This window comes from Strix aluco, chromosome 30, assembly GCF_031877795.1.
Source record: "Strix aluco isolate bStrAlu1 chromosome 30, bStrAlu1.hap1, whole genome shotgun sequence".
Taxonomy (NCBI): Eukaryota; Metazoa; Chordata; class Aves; order Strigiformes; family Strigidae; genus Strix; species Strix aluco.
Genome location: NC_133960.1, coordinates 2,300,924 through 2,319,152, shown reverse-complemented (window position 1 = coordinate 2,319,152; position 18,229 = coordinate 2,300,924). Strand labels below are relative to the sequence as shown.

The following is an 18,229-nucleotide window of genomic DNA, read 5'->3' as shown; positions in this document are numbered from 1 at the left end:
GCCACCGCGAAGACCCGCGGAGTGGCGAGGTGGGGGCGAGCCGGGCTGGGGGCAGGCAGGTGAGGGCAGGGCAGGCAGGGCAGGGGAAGGGTGGGGAGGCAGGCAGGGCTGCGAGGCGAGCTGGGGAGTGTAGGCAGGATGGGAGGGCAGCGCAGGCAGCACAGGGCAGGGAGGGCAGGCACGGCTCCAAGGCGAGCAGGGGAGTGCAGGCAGGGTGGGAGGGCAGGTAGGCAGGCAGGGCGATGCGGGCAGGGCAGCGCAGGCAGGTGAGGCAGGGCAGGCAGAGCATGGAGGGAGGGCAGGGCAGGCAGAGGAGCAGGGCGGGCAGTCAGGCAGGGAAGGCAGCGCAGGCAGGTGAGCAGGGTCGGGAGGGCAGGGCAGGCAGGGCAGTGCGGGCAGGGCAGTGCGGGCAGGGCAGTGCAGGCAGGGCAGGCAGGGCAGTGCGGGCAGGGCAGTGCAGGCAGGGCAGTGCAGGCAGGGCAGTGCGGGCAGGGCAGGCAGTGCAGGCAGGGCAGTGCAGGGCAGGCAGGGCAGTGCAGGCAGGACCCGCTGGCCTGACGGGCGCATCCCCCGCCCCGAGGTGGGGTGAAAAGCGGGGGATAACCCCGGGGGAAGAGGGGCGGCCGGGCCGGGACACCCCCCCCCCCCCCCCCACCGAATTCCTCACTCCGGGGGCCGGAGCGCGGAGCCCCCGCGGAGCCCCCGCGGAGCCCCCGCGTGCCGCGCTGGGCCGGCCCCGCAGCCGGACAAACAATGTGAGACTTGGCGGAACAAAAGCCGCGGGGCTTGGGTTGCTGAACACGTCTGAGGCCAGACGAGCCGCGCAATTTATTGGACTTGGTGAGAAAAATCATAATAAAAAAAAAAAAAATAAGGGGGGTGGGGGGGGGAAGCCGGCGGAGGGGAGCGGGGCAGGGGGGGGGAGGAACTGGAGGGCTCCGTCTCTCAAAGCGTCTTTATTAGGGGCTGGGGATGCCCCGGGAGATGGGGGGGGGGGCGCGGGGGGGTCCGGCTGCTGCCACCGGCCGTGCCCGGGGCTGGGGACGCGGGTGTCCCCCCCGCCCCCCCCCCCCCTCCCAACCCGGGGCCGGCTGCGGGCTCGGCGTTGCCCCCAAAGCCGTGGGAGCGTCCCCCTCTTCCCCCCCACCCCTTCCCCCCAGCATCCCCGCATCTCAGCTAAGAAAGTTTGGGGTTGGCCCCCCCTGACCCCCCCCGGGCTTTTCTGCCGCGTCCCCTCCCTCCACAGCGACCCCGGGGGCCGGGATTATCCTGGAAATGCCCCGATCCGCCCCCCCACCCCCTTTCCACGGTCCCGGGGGTGACCCAGACCCACTCGGGGTGGGGGGGTGCACTGATCCTCCCCCCCTCCCCGGCTCGGGGACCAAGTTTTGGGGTGCAGACGCTCCCCCCCGCGCTGTGGGTGCAAGGAGAGGCCTGGTAGGATACGGCCATTCCCGGTCGTGGTGTGTGTGTGTCCCCCCCCCTCCCCACGCGCGTCCGTGGGCTCATTGTTGCCCCCCCCCGCCAAGTGAAACTCCCACCCGTGGGCACGGAGCAGGCAGCGACGGGGTTTTGTGCTTTGCCCGAGGGGCTGCTCGTCGTGCGTGGACGTGGCGGGACCCCCGTGGGGCGTGAGGAAACCCGGGGGGGTGGGGGGGGGCTCCCCCAAATCCCCCTCCCGCAAACGGCTTCCCCGTGGGAGCGGCCGGGGGCGCTGCGAGGGGCCGCAGCGCGGAGCGTTGCGTGGGGACACGAACACGGGTGACCCTGGAAGCGGAGGGGACGGGCCACCCCCCCCCACCCCCCCCCGCACCCCGCATCCCGGCCGGGTTTTTCCCCCGCGGCCGCTCAGCGCTGGGAGGAGGATTTTAGGTGGGGGTGCGGGGGGGGGGGGACACACATGCGCAGAGTTGGGGGATCCCCGGCTCCGCACCTCGTTACTGAATAAGCGAATCCCGACGGATGGGGCTGAAATCCGCGTTACAATAGACCCAGCGCGGAGGTTACGCGCCTCGTCCTCCTCCCTCCGCGCCTGAGCGCGGCCGGGTGCGGAGCGGAGCGGCAAAGAGGGGGTTTCTCCCCCCTCGCGAACTTCTCGTGGCGTTGAATTTCTTTAATTTCTCCCCCCCCCACCATCCCCCCGCCCAAGGTCCGCGCTGCTCCGCGCAGTTCAAACCCTCCCCCGTGAATTTCTACCTTCCCGTAGCAGGCCGGGAAGGTCACGGAAAATAAGTGGATTTGGGGGTTTTGGGGGGGTTTTAGCAGGTGTTTGGGGGCAGAGATGAACCTCGGAGCTGCGGCTGGTCAAGCCCCGGCCGAAACCCACCTCCCGGCCCGGGCACCCGGTGGAAAATCCCGCACGGCTTTTTTTTTTTTTTTTTTCCTGCCAAGGAATATTTTAATTTTAATTTTTATTTTCCCTAGTTTTTTTAAAAATACGCATCCCTGTGGTCTGTCCTTAATTTCCCCCATTAGCACGGGGAAGGAGAGGATGTTGTGCTCAAACGGTGCACGGGGAAAAATAAAATAGTGCAGCGGTTTGGGGTTGGTTTTTTTTTTTTTTTTCGGTTCGTGCGTGGATTCCCGGCTCTGTAGAAAAACACTTGGTACCCGCCAGGTCAGGTCCTGCCCAGCTCAGCTCCGATTTTAGCTCTGGGCAGCCCCTCTCAAAAATTAAGTTTTTCTTTATACAATGGTGTGCGTGCAAATTTTAGGGCTGGAAATCTTAAAATCTGCCATGAATCGTGTGATCCCGCGATCGCGGCAACGGCTCCTTGTATTTATTGGCGGTTTTTTGTCTGGCTTCAGTTTGCCTAAAGCGACTTTATAGAAAAGCAGCAAAGCGTGGAGCAGGTTTTTATTTGCTAATGAAACTCAAAACACACCCGAGCACCTTCTGCAAATCGCTCGTGTCCTTTCCCTAAATCCTCCCGGATCGGGACGTGTCTAACGCGATGTTAATATATTTAAAAAAAAAAAAAAATGCACTGTCATCGGGATAATCCCAGGGAGAATATAAGTTTGAAAGCTGAATCCGTGTCTTTGCAGCGTGTCTCGGGATAAATAGCAATATTCGTCGTGTTTCTTCTTTTGGCGGGTGAAAAAAATAGTTATAATTTCCGGAGGAGCCTAAAATATAAATTTAGATTTTTTTTTTTTTTTTTAAAGTGGGATTTAATAAAAAGGACAAAAAAAAAAGAGGGGAAGGCGTGCGGCTGTCCCCAAAATCCCGTCTCAGCGAGGGTGGGGAACGGTTAAAGCCGGGCCCGACGGGCCCCCGCGGAGCCGCTCCGCGACCGGCCACGCGTGGGGGCTGTGGGCGCCCACCCGCGCTGCCGGGTCTTTAACCGCCCCCCTCCGCCTCTTCTCTTCCAGGACAGCCCCGCGGGTCCGGCTCCGGTCGCTGCTTCCCCCCCCCCTCACCCCCCCAGCCCCGGCGGTTCTGCCCACGGGGGAGCAGCCGCTCGCGTGGGGAGAGCGGCCCAGGTGGGTCACGGGGAAACGCGGAGGGAGAACTCACGGGGGTGGGGGGGTGAGGGGGTGTCCTCGGGGGTGCGAACGGCTCCGGAAAGGGGTCGGAAAGGGCCGTTTGTCCTAAAGGAGGTGCAATTCGCAGGGGGGTGGGTGCCCCCCGTGGAGCCCCCGCTGGGTGCTGCTGCTCCCCCCGCGCGAGCATCCAGCAGGATGTTCCCCAAATCCGCGTTTTTTCCCCCCAAACCAGGGCTGAAAGGGAAGGTGAGGGGTGGGGGGAAAGGCACAACACCCTCCCCACACCCCTAAAATAGCCCTTCGTGCGGCTGGGGGCTCGCAGGCAGGAGGCCACGGCGAGGGGCTGCCAGCACTAGTCCTGGTGGGGAGCGGGACCCCCCCTGGGCAGGTTTGGGGCCCCCCAGGGCTGAGATGAGGCCCCCCAGGACTCTCCCTGTCCCTCATGCCCCTTTCCTCTCTCCCAGCCAGAACTGGGCCTGACGGGAGCCAGACCAGTGACTCCCAGTGGGGGCAACTGGGAGAGAGGCCCCCGATGGGGAGGACGCGCCACGGGCGGGAGGATCGGGCTCGGGGAAGGAGGAAAAACTCACACGAACAACGTCCTGCCCCAAACCCGCAGCCCGAAACCCGGCTGTTCTTACACTAGGAAAAAAAAATCCGAGGTGAAGAGGAATTTTAAGAGAAAAGGGAAAAAAAAAAACCACCCTAAAGACCTGATCTTGTTTGAGGAAAATTCCTGTTATTAGTTTTGATGCTGTCTGTAGTCTAACAGGGAAAATAAAAGGGGAATTAATAGCGGTTGGTTCCCGTCGGGTCTGCAGAGCGCGGCCAGGCCCAGCCCCGGCCCCCAGCGCCGGTCGGACACCGGGAGATGAGGGGGGGATGCCCCTTCCCCGGGGGGGCGAGTCGGGAGGGGCTGAGCCCCCCCGGGAGGGCAGAGAGACGGGGGAGATGGGGCGGGGGCGATGGCTGGTGGCGGCGGGAATGGGTGTTGTGATGGCGATGGGTGATGAGTGTTGGTGATGATGGTGATGGTGGGGATGGGTGATGGGTGTTGGTGAGGATGGGTGTTGGCCATGGGCGATGGGTGTTGGTGAGGATGGGTGTTGGCGATGGGCGATGGGTGTTGGTGATGGGTGTTGGCGATGGGTGATGGGCGTTGACGATGGTTGTTGGCGATGGGTGATGGGCGTTGACGATGGTTGTTGGCGATGGGTGATGGGCGTTGACAATGGTTGTTGGTGATGGGTGATGGGCGTTGACGATGGTTGTTGGCGATGGGTGATGGGCGTTGACAATGGTTGTTGGTGATGGGTGATGGGCGTTGACGATGGTTGTTGGCGATGGGTGATGGGCGTTGGTGATGGGTGAAGGGTGTTGGTGTTGATGGGTGTTGGTGATGGGTGATGATGATGGTGGGAATGGGTGTTGGTGATGGTGGTGATAGTGGTGATGGTGGGAATGGGTGATGGGTGTTGGTGATGGTTGTGGTGATGGTGCTGAGGGTGATGGTGGTGACAAGGGTGGTGGTGATGGTGCTGAGGATGGTGATGGTGATTGCGGTGGTGATGGTGAGGGTGATGGTGGTGATGGGTGTGGGGGGGGTCATGATGGTGATGGTCGTAATGACGGTGACGGTGGCGATGGGTGCGGGGGGGTGATGGTGGGGAGGATGATGGTGGCGACGGGGGGGTGCCGGGGGGTGGCGGTGCGCGTGTGCGCGCGGCTGCCGGCCCCTCCCCCGCCCATTGATGAAGTGATGGGCGCTGCAGAGGGGTGGGAGCGGGGCGCGGTGACGTCAGGCGGGGCCGAGCCAATGGGGGGCGGCGGCGAGGGCCGGGAGTGTGAAAGCATGAATGAAAAGTGCCGCGCGCCGCTCCCACGGCGCAGAGGCTGCGGGCAGCGGCGGGCAGCGGCGGGCAGCAGGTAGGAGCCGTGCCGTGCCGTGCCGTGCCGTGCCGTGCCGTGCCGTGCCGTGCCGTGGCACCGGGAGGGTCCCCCCCCCTCCCCGCCCAGGCTCCGCGCTGCCTGCGCGGTTCTCCGCTCCGCGGGGGGCGTTGGGAGGTTGCGGGGGGGGTGGGGTGGGGGGGGTGGCGGAGCGGGGCTCGGAGCCTCCCCGCAGCGTCGAGGTGTCACCCCGGAGGATGCGGGTCCCTTGGAGGGGGGGAGGGGGGGGGATTAGGGGCTCCCGGAGGAAGGAGAGGGATGCGGGATCCTCCCCTGAAGAATGGGGGGATGCGGGTTGCCCTGAAGGGAGGAGGGATGGAGGTTCCCCCCACAGAGGAAGGAAGGGTGGAGGGACGCAGGTCACCCCGAGGAAGAAGAGGGATGCGGGGGTCGTCCCCCAGCCTCCCCGCTGCCGGAGGAAGGAAGGATGGAGGGATGCGGAGCCCCCGAAGGAGGGATGGAGGGATGCGGGTCCCCCGCGAAAGAAGAAAGGACGGAGGGATGCGGGGAAAGGAAAGCGAGGGGTGCGGGGAAAGGAAGGCGAGGGGTGCGGGTCCCCACCGGAGGAAAGCTGCGCCCCCCCCTCCCTCCCTCCAAGAAAAGAAGCGATGCGGGTCCCTGCCCGAGGTGCGCGGTCCCTGCGCAGGGCCGGGGGTCCTGAGCTGCGAGCAGGAGTCGCTCCCTTCTTCCTTTCCTCCCTTCCTCCCTTTCATCATTTCCTCTGTGTTTTCTGTGTTTATTCATCGCTTCTGTTCCCCCAGATCTTGGCTGAATCCAAAGCATCACAAGTTATTATTTTTTTTAACCGGCAGGTTTTTTCGCAGTCATTTTGTTTAGAGAGCGTTAAATGCATTTATGGGTGGGGAAATGTCCTTTTGGTCTTTTATGCATATTTTAAGTTGCGGGCGCAAATTATATTTGCTTTGATTATTACCAGTTTGAATGCATTAATTTGATAGTTATTAAAAATAATGCGGGCTTAATTCTCAGCACCTGCAGAATATCATTTGGTTTGCAAATGAAACAAATTTAAACGCGGCAGAAAATAGGCTGCTCCTGGGTGGTTCTCCTGTAATTCTGCTCAAAATGGTATTTTCGAGGGGCCTGATCCTGCCTGTCCCGCTGGTGCTCGGCAGAGCTTTGCCCTGGGCTCGCTGGGTTGCGGGAACAGGGCCACGGATGTGGCTGGGGGCTGATATCATGGATCTCGCTGCTAATATTTGCATCTTTTTTTATTCGTTTTCCCTCCCTCGTTCCTTCCTTAAAAGCCATGTGCCCCCGGCCCCCCCGGAGAAGAAGAGGTTGGCTTTTTCCTGCTAATGCTGTAGACTTCAGGGGTTGGTTGTTATCTTTGGTTATCTAGCTGTATGAGTGGTGTCAATTCTTCATAAAGCTAGATAACCGAAAGTAAAAATAACCCCATTACACGCCTGAGGAGGATGTGGAGAAGAAAGGAAATTCATCAAAAGGAAGAGGAGGAAAAGAAAAAATGAACTGGAAAAAAAAAAAAAAAAAAAAAGAAGAGAAAGGAAATGAGAGGCGGAAAAAAAAAACTGGGGGAAAAAAGACAACTTTTTGAGACTGGAATTAAAACCCGAGGTAGGATTTTTTTTTTTTTTTTTTAAAGAACCTATTTGCCTCCTATGATTTTAAGAAAGAGTTTACTGATTCTGTGCATGTGAAGAAAACGTCTGTCTTGAGAAAGACGAGGATGTTGCCGCTCTCTCCTCGGCTGTTAACTGTAATTGAATTAACAAAGTAAAACTTCCAATCAGATTATGAATTAGTTAAATCCAGGACACAGACTACAGATCAAGGATGAACTTTCATTGCGTAACCAGTCGTAGAGCATCAGAGAATCCATAAATCAATACAGATTACTGTGTTGGATTATCTGTTTAATAAAGCAGCAACAGAGCAATGTTTATTAATGGTTGTTTTGCAAATATGAGCGCTGGATTCTTTATCTTTTTTTTTTTTTTTTTTTTTCCCCCTCTTCCCCCCCCCCCCCCCCCCCCTTCCCTATCTGTTATATGTTTAATTTTCTTCCCTGACAGATATAACTTGATATCAGGATTAGAAAGAAGGATATGGTGATTTGGAAAATGGTTTCTTGCAGTTTTCTTTGTTTTTCTTCCCTAGTACCTCTATCCAAATGCTTTCTTTCTTCTTTTAACCCTTTGTCTATGAACATTTCTTTGAATGGACTCAAGATTCCAAAACTGGGGATTTACCAAAAAAAAAAAAAAAATCTAACTTGTGTATGAAACCGCGTGAGACTAATTGGGGAATTTGATTTTGTATAATTTATCCTCACTGCAAATCCATGCTGGTCCTTACCCCTTTCACTGGATTATATGTCAACCTCTTCCTTATGGAAACTGAGATTTTTTAAATTTTTTTTTTTTTACCTGCTCTACTGTAGAAAGGAATTTTGGGTCAAAGAGGTGAACTGGGTGCTTCCCACTCGCTTTTAATGGTCAGACTGGTTGCCTTAGATGCCACCTGCAAAATACAGCAACCTATTGGGAAAGGTGTCTTGATGTTGCTTAGAAGAACACAAAGATCTTGTGATGGATTAAGATTATATATTATCTCGGAATGGGGGGGGGGGGGGGGGGCGGAAATTCATAATAATAAAGAACAAATACGGGTGACAGCACCTGAATTTTGGAAAGGAGCAATTGTAGGATTGCAACTTTATGAAAACCCTCTTGTGAGCTGTAGAAAAAGAGCTGACTTTTGACCTGTGCTGGACCCGCTCGTTTCGCTCTTGTGCTCATCGGGATTTTTGGGGGGGGGGTGTGGAAAAAAAAAAAAAAAAAAAAAAGCCAGAAGAAACTGTCCCTGGTACCTTGTCTGGGGAAAGGCTGTAGCTCTGGGTGTAATGTGGGAGATTTATCCTGCTCATATGATTACTTTAAATTAATAAACAAGATATTCCCCCCCCCCCCGCCCCTCACCCATGGCCCTATAATTCAGAATAATTTAGTGCATGTGTTAACTCCCTGTAGTGATCTGCTTGGGGAAAGCTTCAGGAAAACCTTTCTGTCTTCCCTTCGAGGTTCATCTAGGTGCTGCTATTGTTCCTGGCGCTGTTCCTGCAGCCCACGCCGGCGGTGGCAGGGGCGTAGGGAAGTTTTTACACGCTCTTATTTTATTCCCTGTGCTCTGTTGCCTTTGCTGCTGCTGCTCCCTTGGGTGAGAGCAAAGTGACCCTCTCCCGGCCTGGTGGCTCGTCCCCAGCCGGAGGGGGACATCGCAGAGGACAAGGCAACGGAGAACCGGCTCCAGAGAGCGTCCGAGCCTTGGTCCTTGGAAGGGGACAGCCTCCTCCATGGATGCTCGTGCCCCGAGTGTCTTTAGGATGAAGTTGGACGCCCGTGGCTTTGGGGGCAGCGGGATGTCACCACACGGAGCTTTCTCCTTCCTCCCTCCCGGGCAGACTGAGCCGGGAGGAGAACGGTTGCTGGTCGAGCTGGTGGCCACCAGGCTCGCGGTCTGGGACGTGTCTGCGGGCAAACACCGGCGTTGAGCGGTGGCCCGTAAGTCCTCGTGCGAAGGGGCGCGGTGGCTCGCCCGTGGCCGAGGGACTTTTATTCCTGGGTGAGCACTGGTGAGCTGCCATGTGCCATCCACCATTGGCCGGTGTCTTCGTTCAAGGGGGAGAAAAAAAAAGAAAAAAAAAAAGCATCTTTTGGCCAATCCGGGGCTGGGAGCGATGCTGTGTGATCATCTTTTGGTGTTCCTAGGTGGCCAATCGTGGTCCGTGCGGGGCCAAGGCGGCAGCGCCATAGGCCGATGTTTGATGGTGTCACTTGCTGGGGTATAACAAAGGCACGAGCAGGAATGGGGGGATGCGAACTGGGGCGAGGGCGAAACTCGGCGGGGAATTTAGCAACGTAGGGAGCCCGTGTGTGCTGGGCCGCGTCCCGGGGCAGGAGGTGCCCGTCTGGTCAGTGACGGATTTAAAGCCCACCGTGCCTGACTTGGCTCTCTGGAGCTCGTGCGCCTCATTCCCTGCTGCAAAAAATGCCTTTTGAAATGGTTGTGAGCCCCCCCACTTCTGCTCGGGGACGTGGAGAAGCTTTAGCTCCGTGGTGTCACCAGGTCTTCACCCATCCCTTTGTGCTCCCAGCTTGGCAGGGCGAATGGGAACCAGTTGCACCCCACTCGGCGGGAGCAGACCATCGGGTGGGTCCCGAGGGGGGTCCTGGCGCCGCGAGCTTTGCCGTAGCCCCCCCCTCCGGGGTCCAGGGGTGCTGTCGGAGCAGGGTCGCTCTCCGGGAGGGTGGAGATTTCTTTTTATTCGGGATTTGCGATGCGGTGGGTGACCGTCCCCAGCGGCGGGACTGGCTGCGTAGCTGAGAGCTTGGCCCTCTCGAAGGCCTTTGGGAACATGAACTGGAATAGTCTTGCAAACAGTTGATTTTATTTTTTTTTTTCCCCTTTTCTCCTCGATTTGCTGCTGGAGTAGACTAGCAATAAGAAAGCCCAGTGTGTTGGCATGACGTTGATCCAAATTGCAGCTTACATGTGGCCGTTTAAGCTTGCTTGGACACTATGATTTGACTGGTTAACACTCAGCACTGTCTACTCTGTTCTCCCTTATGGCTACATAACTGCTGGAGACGTTAATAGGAGATATGCTCCATGTTCTGGATTGAGAGATTAGCTCTCCACATTCTTTTTCATGCTTAGAAGCAGTGTGTTTGGAGGAAAAAAAAAAAGCAAACGAAATACTAATTTTTCTATGGTTCGGTGAGTCATTGAGAAGAACTAGTTTATACAAATAATTGAAAATTATTAATTTCAGTCAATATATCACTTTCATCTAGGAAAAAGCTTGCAGCTGAGTTGCCTTTAGCTCCTGTCTTTAACGCTTATGCCAGGGATGCAGAAATGCAGCAGCTCAGTGTTGTTGTGGAGTCCAAAGCCCCTTCGCACCACTCGCATCGTACGAGCGATGCGCCGCGGCCGGCGCAGGCTGGCAAACGTGCAGAAATACTTGTGTTGGTCAATGCTGCCCGTGGATATTAACTTTTTCTTTGCGAGACATAGAACATTTACAATTTTTATAAATGATATGAGCAAATTCTCAGCCCCAGACTGTGAAAAATAGTTTAATTTTTTTTTTTTTTTTAATAGCAGGATTTTTTTGTGTTTGAGGAAAGCAGGCATTTCCAGACTGGAGGAATTTTCTGCTGGCCTTTTACAATTTTAAACTGAAAACAAAAGGAGGCCCTGATGGCTCAGGCCCTTCAAGGTCTCCAAGGAGGATGAATTGCCCCTTTTCCTCTTGGTCCCGTGGGCCCCGCGCGCTCCCGCACGCTCCCGCGCGCTGTGGGTTGGGCAGGTGTGGAATGGCACCGCAGTGCAACCACAAAGAAATCCTGTAGCTATGAGATATATACGTGTACATATCTATATATTTTTGAAATATATAGATATATTTCCTTCCTCCAAGCGATCACAGCCGGATTTGCCTGGGAGACGGGATGGTTTTAGAGGTGTTCTCGAGGCAGGCGGCGGCGGCTCGCTCCCAGCATCGGTCCCAGCATCGCCACTGCTTTTGGGGTGTCGGGTCCCTGCGACGCCTGGTCCAGGACACCTTGTCAGGCTGGGCTTGGGGGTGATCTCTGTGCCAAGAGAAAGCGTGAGGCTTCCTGCCATCGGTACCAACAGGGGTCAAAAATGCTTATTGAAGCCTCCAGCCGCTGGACCGGGGCTGAGAGGGGAGCTCGTCTTTGTGCCGAGAACAGAGTCTTTCCTCTTCAAACAATCAGGGCTTCAAAACCCCTGAGCGTTTTCAAGGGAACGATTTTTATGTCGGGATTATGATAAACCGGCTGAGTGGGCGCGCTAAGCCGCCATAGGAATCAGATCAGGCCCTGCTTTAATTTCAGCAAGTGGCGGGTGTGTGGGAACGGAGGCTGGGGCGATGCTCTGCATTAACCGTCTGAGCTCTGGGCCCCAGGGCCCCCCATTTCGGTGCACGGAGCAGAGGAGGGGTGCAGGCAGCTGCCTCTTCCTGCCCACCCCGCTCCTGTCCCCGCCGTGGCTTTGCAGATGTGGGGCCGGCCGCCGATACACGGCACTTTGCAAAGTGGTTTGTAACGCCCTGTGATGGCTTTGGGGTGTCCAGTGCCGGTCTCTGTATGCCAGGAGCTAAAGGGAGAGGGGATTTCTCAAATCCTCCTCCCCTGACTCCCCACCCCAGGGTGCAAATGTGGTGCTGGGTGTCCAGCAAATGGGACCGGACGGCTCTCCTGCACCCAGCCTGGGGAAGGCGGGTGGCAGTGCCCTGGAGGGGGGACAGCTGGAAGGAAAATGATGAGCTCTGTGGTCTTCAGGCTGCTCGGAGGAGACGGCCCGCCGGCGGGCAGGTCGCTCAGATGCAACCGGGGTGATTGGATGTGAAAGCGGAGCCGCGGCTCTCACCGCCCGCGCTGGCAGCTTCACCTCTCCCCGTCACCCGCCGCCGCTGCGGGAGGTTTCCCTGGCCTGGGTTTGTGTGACAGTGTTGCCAGTGTGGTGGTGGTGGGGCCCTAAAAATAGTCCTGGGGCTGCATTCTGGCTTGTGCTGTGGGATTTTCGGGGACAGAGATAGGAAGGGACGTGTGCGTGTGAGTCCTGACACCTCCCTGCTCGCTGCCTTTCTCCCAGCACTGTGAAATGCAGGGAGAAAGGGTGACAGCCGATGGGCTTTGGAGCAGGCAGGATCTGGCCACCTGCAAATCTGTGGTGGCCATGGTTATTTTTGCAGAAAAAAAAAAGCTGGAAAGTCTTGGTTCAGGAGCCCTGTGCCAGCCGGGGCGAAGGACCCCCTCAAATCAGGGGCTGGGGGGGTGTTCTTATGTACTGAGGTCTGTGAGGTGAACGGGGACGTCTTGGATCAGTGCTCCTGGCTGAATCCCTCTCTGGTTATCAGTGGATCACAGTCTCGTGCTGCTGTATAACTCCAGGGTTTATCCTGCTACAGCTGAGACCAGACTTGGACCTGGCATCTGTAACTGTAAAGCTAAGCTGTGTAATCCTCACCCAGCAATGATGGCCGTGGCCTGAGCTTCAGCTTTGACAGCCCAGGCTAGGTGTAAAAATCATTTTAATTCCACTTTCAGGGTTTTTAGTATTGCCAGAGCAGGGACAAAGGGGGTAGAGCCATGATGCTGGTGCAGGAGGAGGAAGGATCCACACCGGGTGGATCTGCTGGGTTTAACCGCTTGGTCTTGTGCGATGAATTTTTTCAGACAGGTGAAGGGCACGAGATGGAGCTTGCTCTGGGACAGGGAGAAAATGCAGGCTCTCAGAGGGGAAAAAAAAAAGGCTGATTAATAAGTGTTGGGAATGCAAGAGACTGGGTATTCATCGGGGTGGTGGGATGACTTGGCCCTGAGCCCTGCGTGTGGCTCTGGGGCGATGTTGGCTCATCCTGTGGCCTTGTGCTGCTCAGGTCAACGCAGTTAAACCAGGTTTAATTTGACCTTCAGCAGGTTTCTGCCTGCTGGAAGCTCAAAACTCATCCCTTTAGGGGGAAAAAAAAAAAAAATGCTTCTGGATCAGTGTGTGAGCTATGGGGAGGGGAAAGGGGGTCCCCCAGATCCTCATCACGCTTTGGGGGGAACTGGGTGCTCTTCGGAAGGGAGGAAGAGATCTCCCTGAGGAGCCTGCTTTGTTTCATCTGTTCCTCCCCCTCTGGCTTTTAGTAAATACCTACTATTTTAGATAAGAGTGAAATATTCAGCTTTTATGATATTTCATAGGAGCGGATCGTTTTAGGGATGCCTGGGCTGAACCGGGCAGGAATGCATCTGGGCCAAATAACCTTTCTCTGGCATCAGCAGGCACCAGCTGCTTGGGAGGAAAGTGCTTGAAACCCTACAATTATAGGATAATGTATTCCGAGAGAGTTTCTCGGCTTTCTGTCCCTGAGCTGGAGAGTTTATATCCCCTCCCTGATCCTTGTAAAACGTCTCTAAACTTGGACGTTCTTGCCATCCGCTCCTCGACGGTGCTGGGAGCGGGGGCATCCCGCAGCGGCGATCTGCAGGGGCTCAGGGCTGAGCAGGAGGAAAAAAAAAAAAAAACCCTACATTTTCTAGCATTTGCTTCGAATTTGCCTCTGTGCCCCCTGTTTTGGGAGAGGAATCGTGTCTTTGAAAAGAGCTGGAAGTGCACCGGCCTCCGCAGCCGCATGTGGAGTCAGTGGAAAAGCCGCGGGGAATTAGGAATATAACTTGGATTGTCCAAGGGAATTAGGCACGTAATTCACTCAGGAACTTTGATTAATCCTGCAAGGCGCTGATGGTGTCCAGAGGATTTTTCTATGTGCTCGGGCTCGGCCGGGAGCTGCAGGGTTTGACCCCTCTGGCCATGGGGAGGTTTGAGGGCTCAGGAGGCTTCGCTGGGCTGGCCAGGTACCACAGAGGACAGTGGCCCCGGGGCCACCAACCCGCCTCATGATTTTACAGACAAACTCCATTCTCTGGAGAATTTTCTCCCTTCCTCCCCTTTGTTTTGGCTTTGAACAACAAAACCCACCACGCCCCTCTGCCTTTTTTTTTTTTTTTTTCTTTTTTAATGAAAAAAAAGTTCTGCTTAATCTTAAACCCACCCATCTCCAGGAGCATCAGCAGGGCTGGGTGGGTTTCTGGAGGGGGAGCTTTGCCACAGAGCTGGGCACCTTCTTGTCACTCTTTGCTGGAGATAACCACTTATTTTTGGAGAAGCAGGGAGCAAGAGGAGCCCTGCCTGTGCTGCCTGGCCCCGCTGCCCGTCTCGGCCGAGGCTTTTGCCAGCACCAGGACAAGCCGGCGGCGAGGCCGGGGCGAAGCCAAGCTGCCTCCCTCCTCCGGTGTAAGGGATGGCCACGGAGCAGGTTGCCATGGAGAACAGGGATTATTCTGCGCGTGTGTGTAGCGGGGCGGGGGGGGGGGAGGAATATCGTAATTTTTTTTTTTTAAACATTTGCCATGGAGCGCGATGTCGGCAGCCGCCGTGCTCACCCGACCTTGGAAGCTGCAACCTCCAAACCTCATCCCCATCCCCTCCTCCCCTACTTCTGCAGCCCCAGCTCCTGCACCAGCTCCTCCATCGGACTCTTATCTCCAATAATCCCCCCGTAAGAGGGCTTTCTGCTTGTTATGACACCCAGTGAAAGCGTGGGAGAAAGATCCTTTCTTCGCCCTTGTCCTCCACAGCCAGCCACTAGCCTGAATGGGAGGCTTTTTTGTGTCTCTGTGTGCCTGACTAATTGAGCTGAAGGACTTGCGTCTGGAAGGGCTTGAAAGGGACTTTTGTTGCCGCTGCAGAGTTTGTGGAAGGCGAATGAGCCCTGCTTTCTTAGGGGACGCGGGTCCTGGGCAAATTTGACTCTCGAGTGCTCACGCCTCCTGGTTCTTTGGGAAAATTAGAAAAAAGGGTGGTGGGCTTGGTTTTGGGGTTGTGGGGTTTTTTATTATTTTTTGGAGGGCTATCGGCAGCCCCAGGCGCTGGAAAATTGAGTCTGGCAAAAAAAAAAATCTGGCCCTGGGAAGATTGGTGAGCTGGCTTTAAAAACCAGCATGGTGAGATGAGTTAAAACCGGTTAAAAATAGTAGCAGGAGCCTCTGCCTCCTAAAATAACAGTATCAAGAGCCTTTGCCTCCTGCTTTTTTTAAGACCCAGTAATCAAAACTCAAATCCCCTCTGTGATCCCAGGGAAAATTTTTTCGTGGCCTAGGGGCCCCCGTCCCGTTGCAACCCAAGAGGTGATGAGCGTCGACTATCACGAGGCGGTTTGAGTCGCTGCTGCAAAATTCCTCTTTTCTTCTTGCCCTTGACAGGAATGGTGAAAAATCAGGATTCTCCCTGGAAGTGCTTTAAGGAGCGTTTGGTGCGGGGTCGTCCCTGGGTGACTCCTGGGAAGGGTGCCCGTGGGAGCACGCAGGACGGAAGCATTCTGCTACCTAGAATAGCCCCAAAGCCCAGATCTTTCTTAAAAACCCACAAAGATCCTTCTTGGTAGGAAAACCAAGAGGTTTGCCACAGAACTTCGGGATTTTAAAGGCTCTTCTCCGCTGGGAAGGTTGGTTTGAGGCACCTGGCTGGAGTCTCCGGGGACTTTCAGCCCCGGCGCTGGCTCCCGCTGCCCCAAGTCCCATCTCGAGGACTCGGTGTTTCCACCAGTCTCTGTCCGGGATATTTTCTCTTCCTGCCTTTGCGAATTTTTCATGATCTGATGCCGGATTCATTCAAAGACCAGCAGCACCTTCTCCCAGCCTGTGTCCTCCCCTCAGCGGGGCTTAAGAAAAGCCCTGTGCAAAATCCAGCACTGAGCATCCCGTCTGGAAATCACCCCCCTCTGGCAAGGAAGGAACATGGGGCTTTTGGGGGAAAAACAGGGCTTTTTGGCAGAAAACCGGGCACGTGGCAAAGGCCGGGCAGTGTCGCTCATGGCTTTTGAAATGGCTGGTGGTGGAAATGGGGAAGAAAGCGGCTGCGTGGGGGACGCCGGTCGCTGTGCTCCCCTCGCACGCTTCTCTTGGGACGTGCAGGCCCTGGGCCTCGTTGAGAAGCCACTTGAAATTATTGTCAAGAAATAGGTTTCCTTTGCCTTTTTTCCTTTTTTTTTCCCCCCCCTTATTTTTTTCTTCTTTCCAGCCATATTCCAGAGCCCTCTGCACAAGGAATCGCTGTCAAAGCTGCCAGGCTCCGTTCCACCCCCTGTGTGGATAAACACTCCCAGCGTGTGTTATTTGGCAGTCGGTTTCTAATGCAAAGTGATTAAAACATTTTGAAAGTTGAATTTTTGATGGGGTGGAGATGTGGAGGCTGCAAATGGTCCACGGCACCTCTTTTCCCTCGTGGGCCCAAAGGCTGCAGCGTGGTGCCTTCGGGCTGCAAAAATGTCGGAGCTTTCCAGGGCCAAAGAGGTGCATCAAGGATGGGGGAAAAAATGGAGGAAATAGGTTTGAAACAGATGTGAATGGTGAAATTTGATAGAGGAGGGAGGTGGAGGAAAGGAGAGGAGAATGAATAGAAGCTCTTTTTGGGGAAAAAAAAAAAAAAAAATAAAAATCACTTTGGAAAATGGTGCGTAACCCCTTTTCATGTGACTCCGTGAGGGAGGTTTTAAGAACTCAAGCGATTTCTGCGCTGCTCCTTGCCGGCACCGTGCTAAAAACCCAAACTTGATTTTTTTTTTTTTTTTTTTTTTCCAGCAGCCTGAAGCCCATCGGCCGCAGCTCCAGGGATGCCTTTGACACCAGGTATTTGCTAAGTGAATCCTAACTAGTTCCCATCCCGGGTAAATGACAATTTACATGCTATTTGTGTGCTCGTAAGGAAGCATTAGAGAAGTTTGCTTTCTCAGCACCGCGATATGATAATGATGTTGCATATTAGTCATTAGCAATAAGTAGCTGTCGGCGGGAGCCTCGCCGGCTCGGCGCACCCACCAGCCCTTTTTTCTGCACAGGATTTGGTTTTCTCAGCCTCCATGTATTTTCTTTGTTAAAATAAAAAAAATTTCCAATAATTATTTAAAAAAAAAAAAAAAATCACCCAATTCCAGTTTTGGAATTATGTGTGAACCTGGGAATTGGGGCTTGGAGTCCAAAGCGGATGGAGGGAGCGGAGGAAGGCTCGGCGGTGGCGAGCTGCCTGCGTGCTGGAGCCCAGAAGACAAATAAAGAAACCCAAATTGCTGTCAGTTTTTGTTTTTATTTTATTTTTTTTTAATTATTTAATTTATTTATTTATTTCCCCCTTCATCTTTTTTTAGCAGGAAAGGGGCTGACTCACTTTTTTTTTTTTTTTTTTTTTTCCCCAGTTTGCCAAGTGCTGAATATTTTACACTCTGCAGAGGCCTTACCAGGCTGGGACCAGATTAATGAAATAAAAGGGTTTATTTTTTAATAACTGCCCAGTATTTCTGCGTTCATACATTTCAGAGCACACCAGACTGCCTGTAAAACAATAATTTTTACAGCGTCTCTAACCAAACCCCTAAAATTTGGGAAATTCTTGCCCTAGCACAGATTATTGCTCCTGCCCCCAACAGCTTCCAGCTTAAATAATAAGATTTTTTTGAGCAGATGAGAAAAAAAAAAAAAAAAAAAGAAATGTGGCTATTGGAAGGAGCTATAGAAAATAACAGAAAAATTAGGAGGTTTTAGCGCAGATGAGGCGTAATTCTTAGGCAAACGACAGCAATAATATTAAAATGCATTATTATTGCTAATCAATAACAGCGTGGCTATAAAATATTTAGAATTATGCAGTGCAGCTATTTCTCCACTTTACAGCTCGTGGTAATATTCATAATTCCTGCAATCCCTACGTTTGGTGAGTGCGAGGTTACGCACCCGGGATTTCTCTGTTCCAGTTCCTGGCACCGGGACCTTTGTGGTTTTGGGGCTGGAATGCGGAGAATTGGGATTTTTTCCAGAGGTTTTGGAGGAGCGGGGTGGTGGTCCCAGGAGTGGCGCTCGGAGCATCCCGGGGTGGGACACGGGGATGCGGATCGAGGCCTTGGTGTCACCGCTGCCACCCCTCTGCTCCTCCCTCCCTCCCTCCCCGGAGGATACCGGCCTCATCCAGCACTGGGGGAAACTGTGTAATTTTTTATTTTTTTTTTTCCTCAATGCAAAAGCTGAAAAAAAGGAAGCTTGGGATTTTGGTGCGTTTCGTGACATTTTTTTTCCAGCGGATGAAGAGATGGTGGCTCTGTGCCCGTCCCGGCCAGTGGGTTGGATGTAAAGAGCCGAACCCTCGTGGCTGCCATAACCCTTTGCCGATGCATCGCGGGGAG

General features: G+C 54.6%; 1 protein-coding gene across 5 annotated transcripts in view; it reads left to right on the top strand.

Annotated features, from left to right (window-relative positions):
* Window positions 1-825: 825 nt before the first annotated feature.
* The window catches only part of LOC141916686 (uncharacterized), a 30,103-nt gene continuing 12,699 nt past the window's right edge, over window positions 826-18,229 (top strand). The window contains exons 1-2 of one of the 5 annotated variants that reach the window (XR_012621176.1): window positions 826-840; window positions 16,638-16,685. Coding sequence is in view for 1 of the 5 variants with exons in the window: in XM_074809428.1 (XP_074665529.1) it covers window positions 13,896-14,314; window positions 16,638-16,685 (467 nt within the window). In the remaining 4 variants the exon portion in view is untranslated. Of the gene's footprint in view, window positions 841-6,689; window positions 7,036-13,635; window positions 14,315-16,637; window positions 16,686-18,229 lie in introns of those variants that run through there. The other 4 variants (XR_012621175.1, XR_012621174.1, XM_074809428.1 and 1 more) reach the window with 4 other exon arrangements.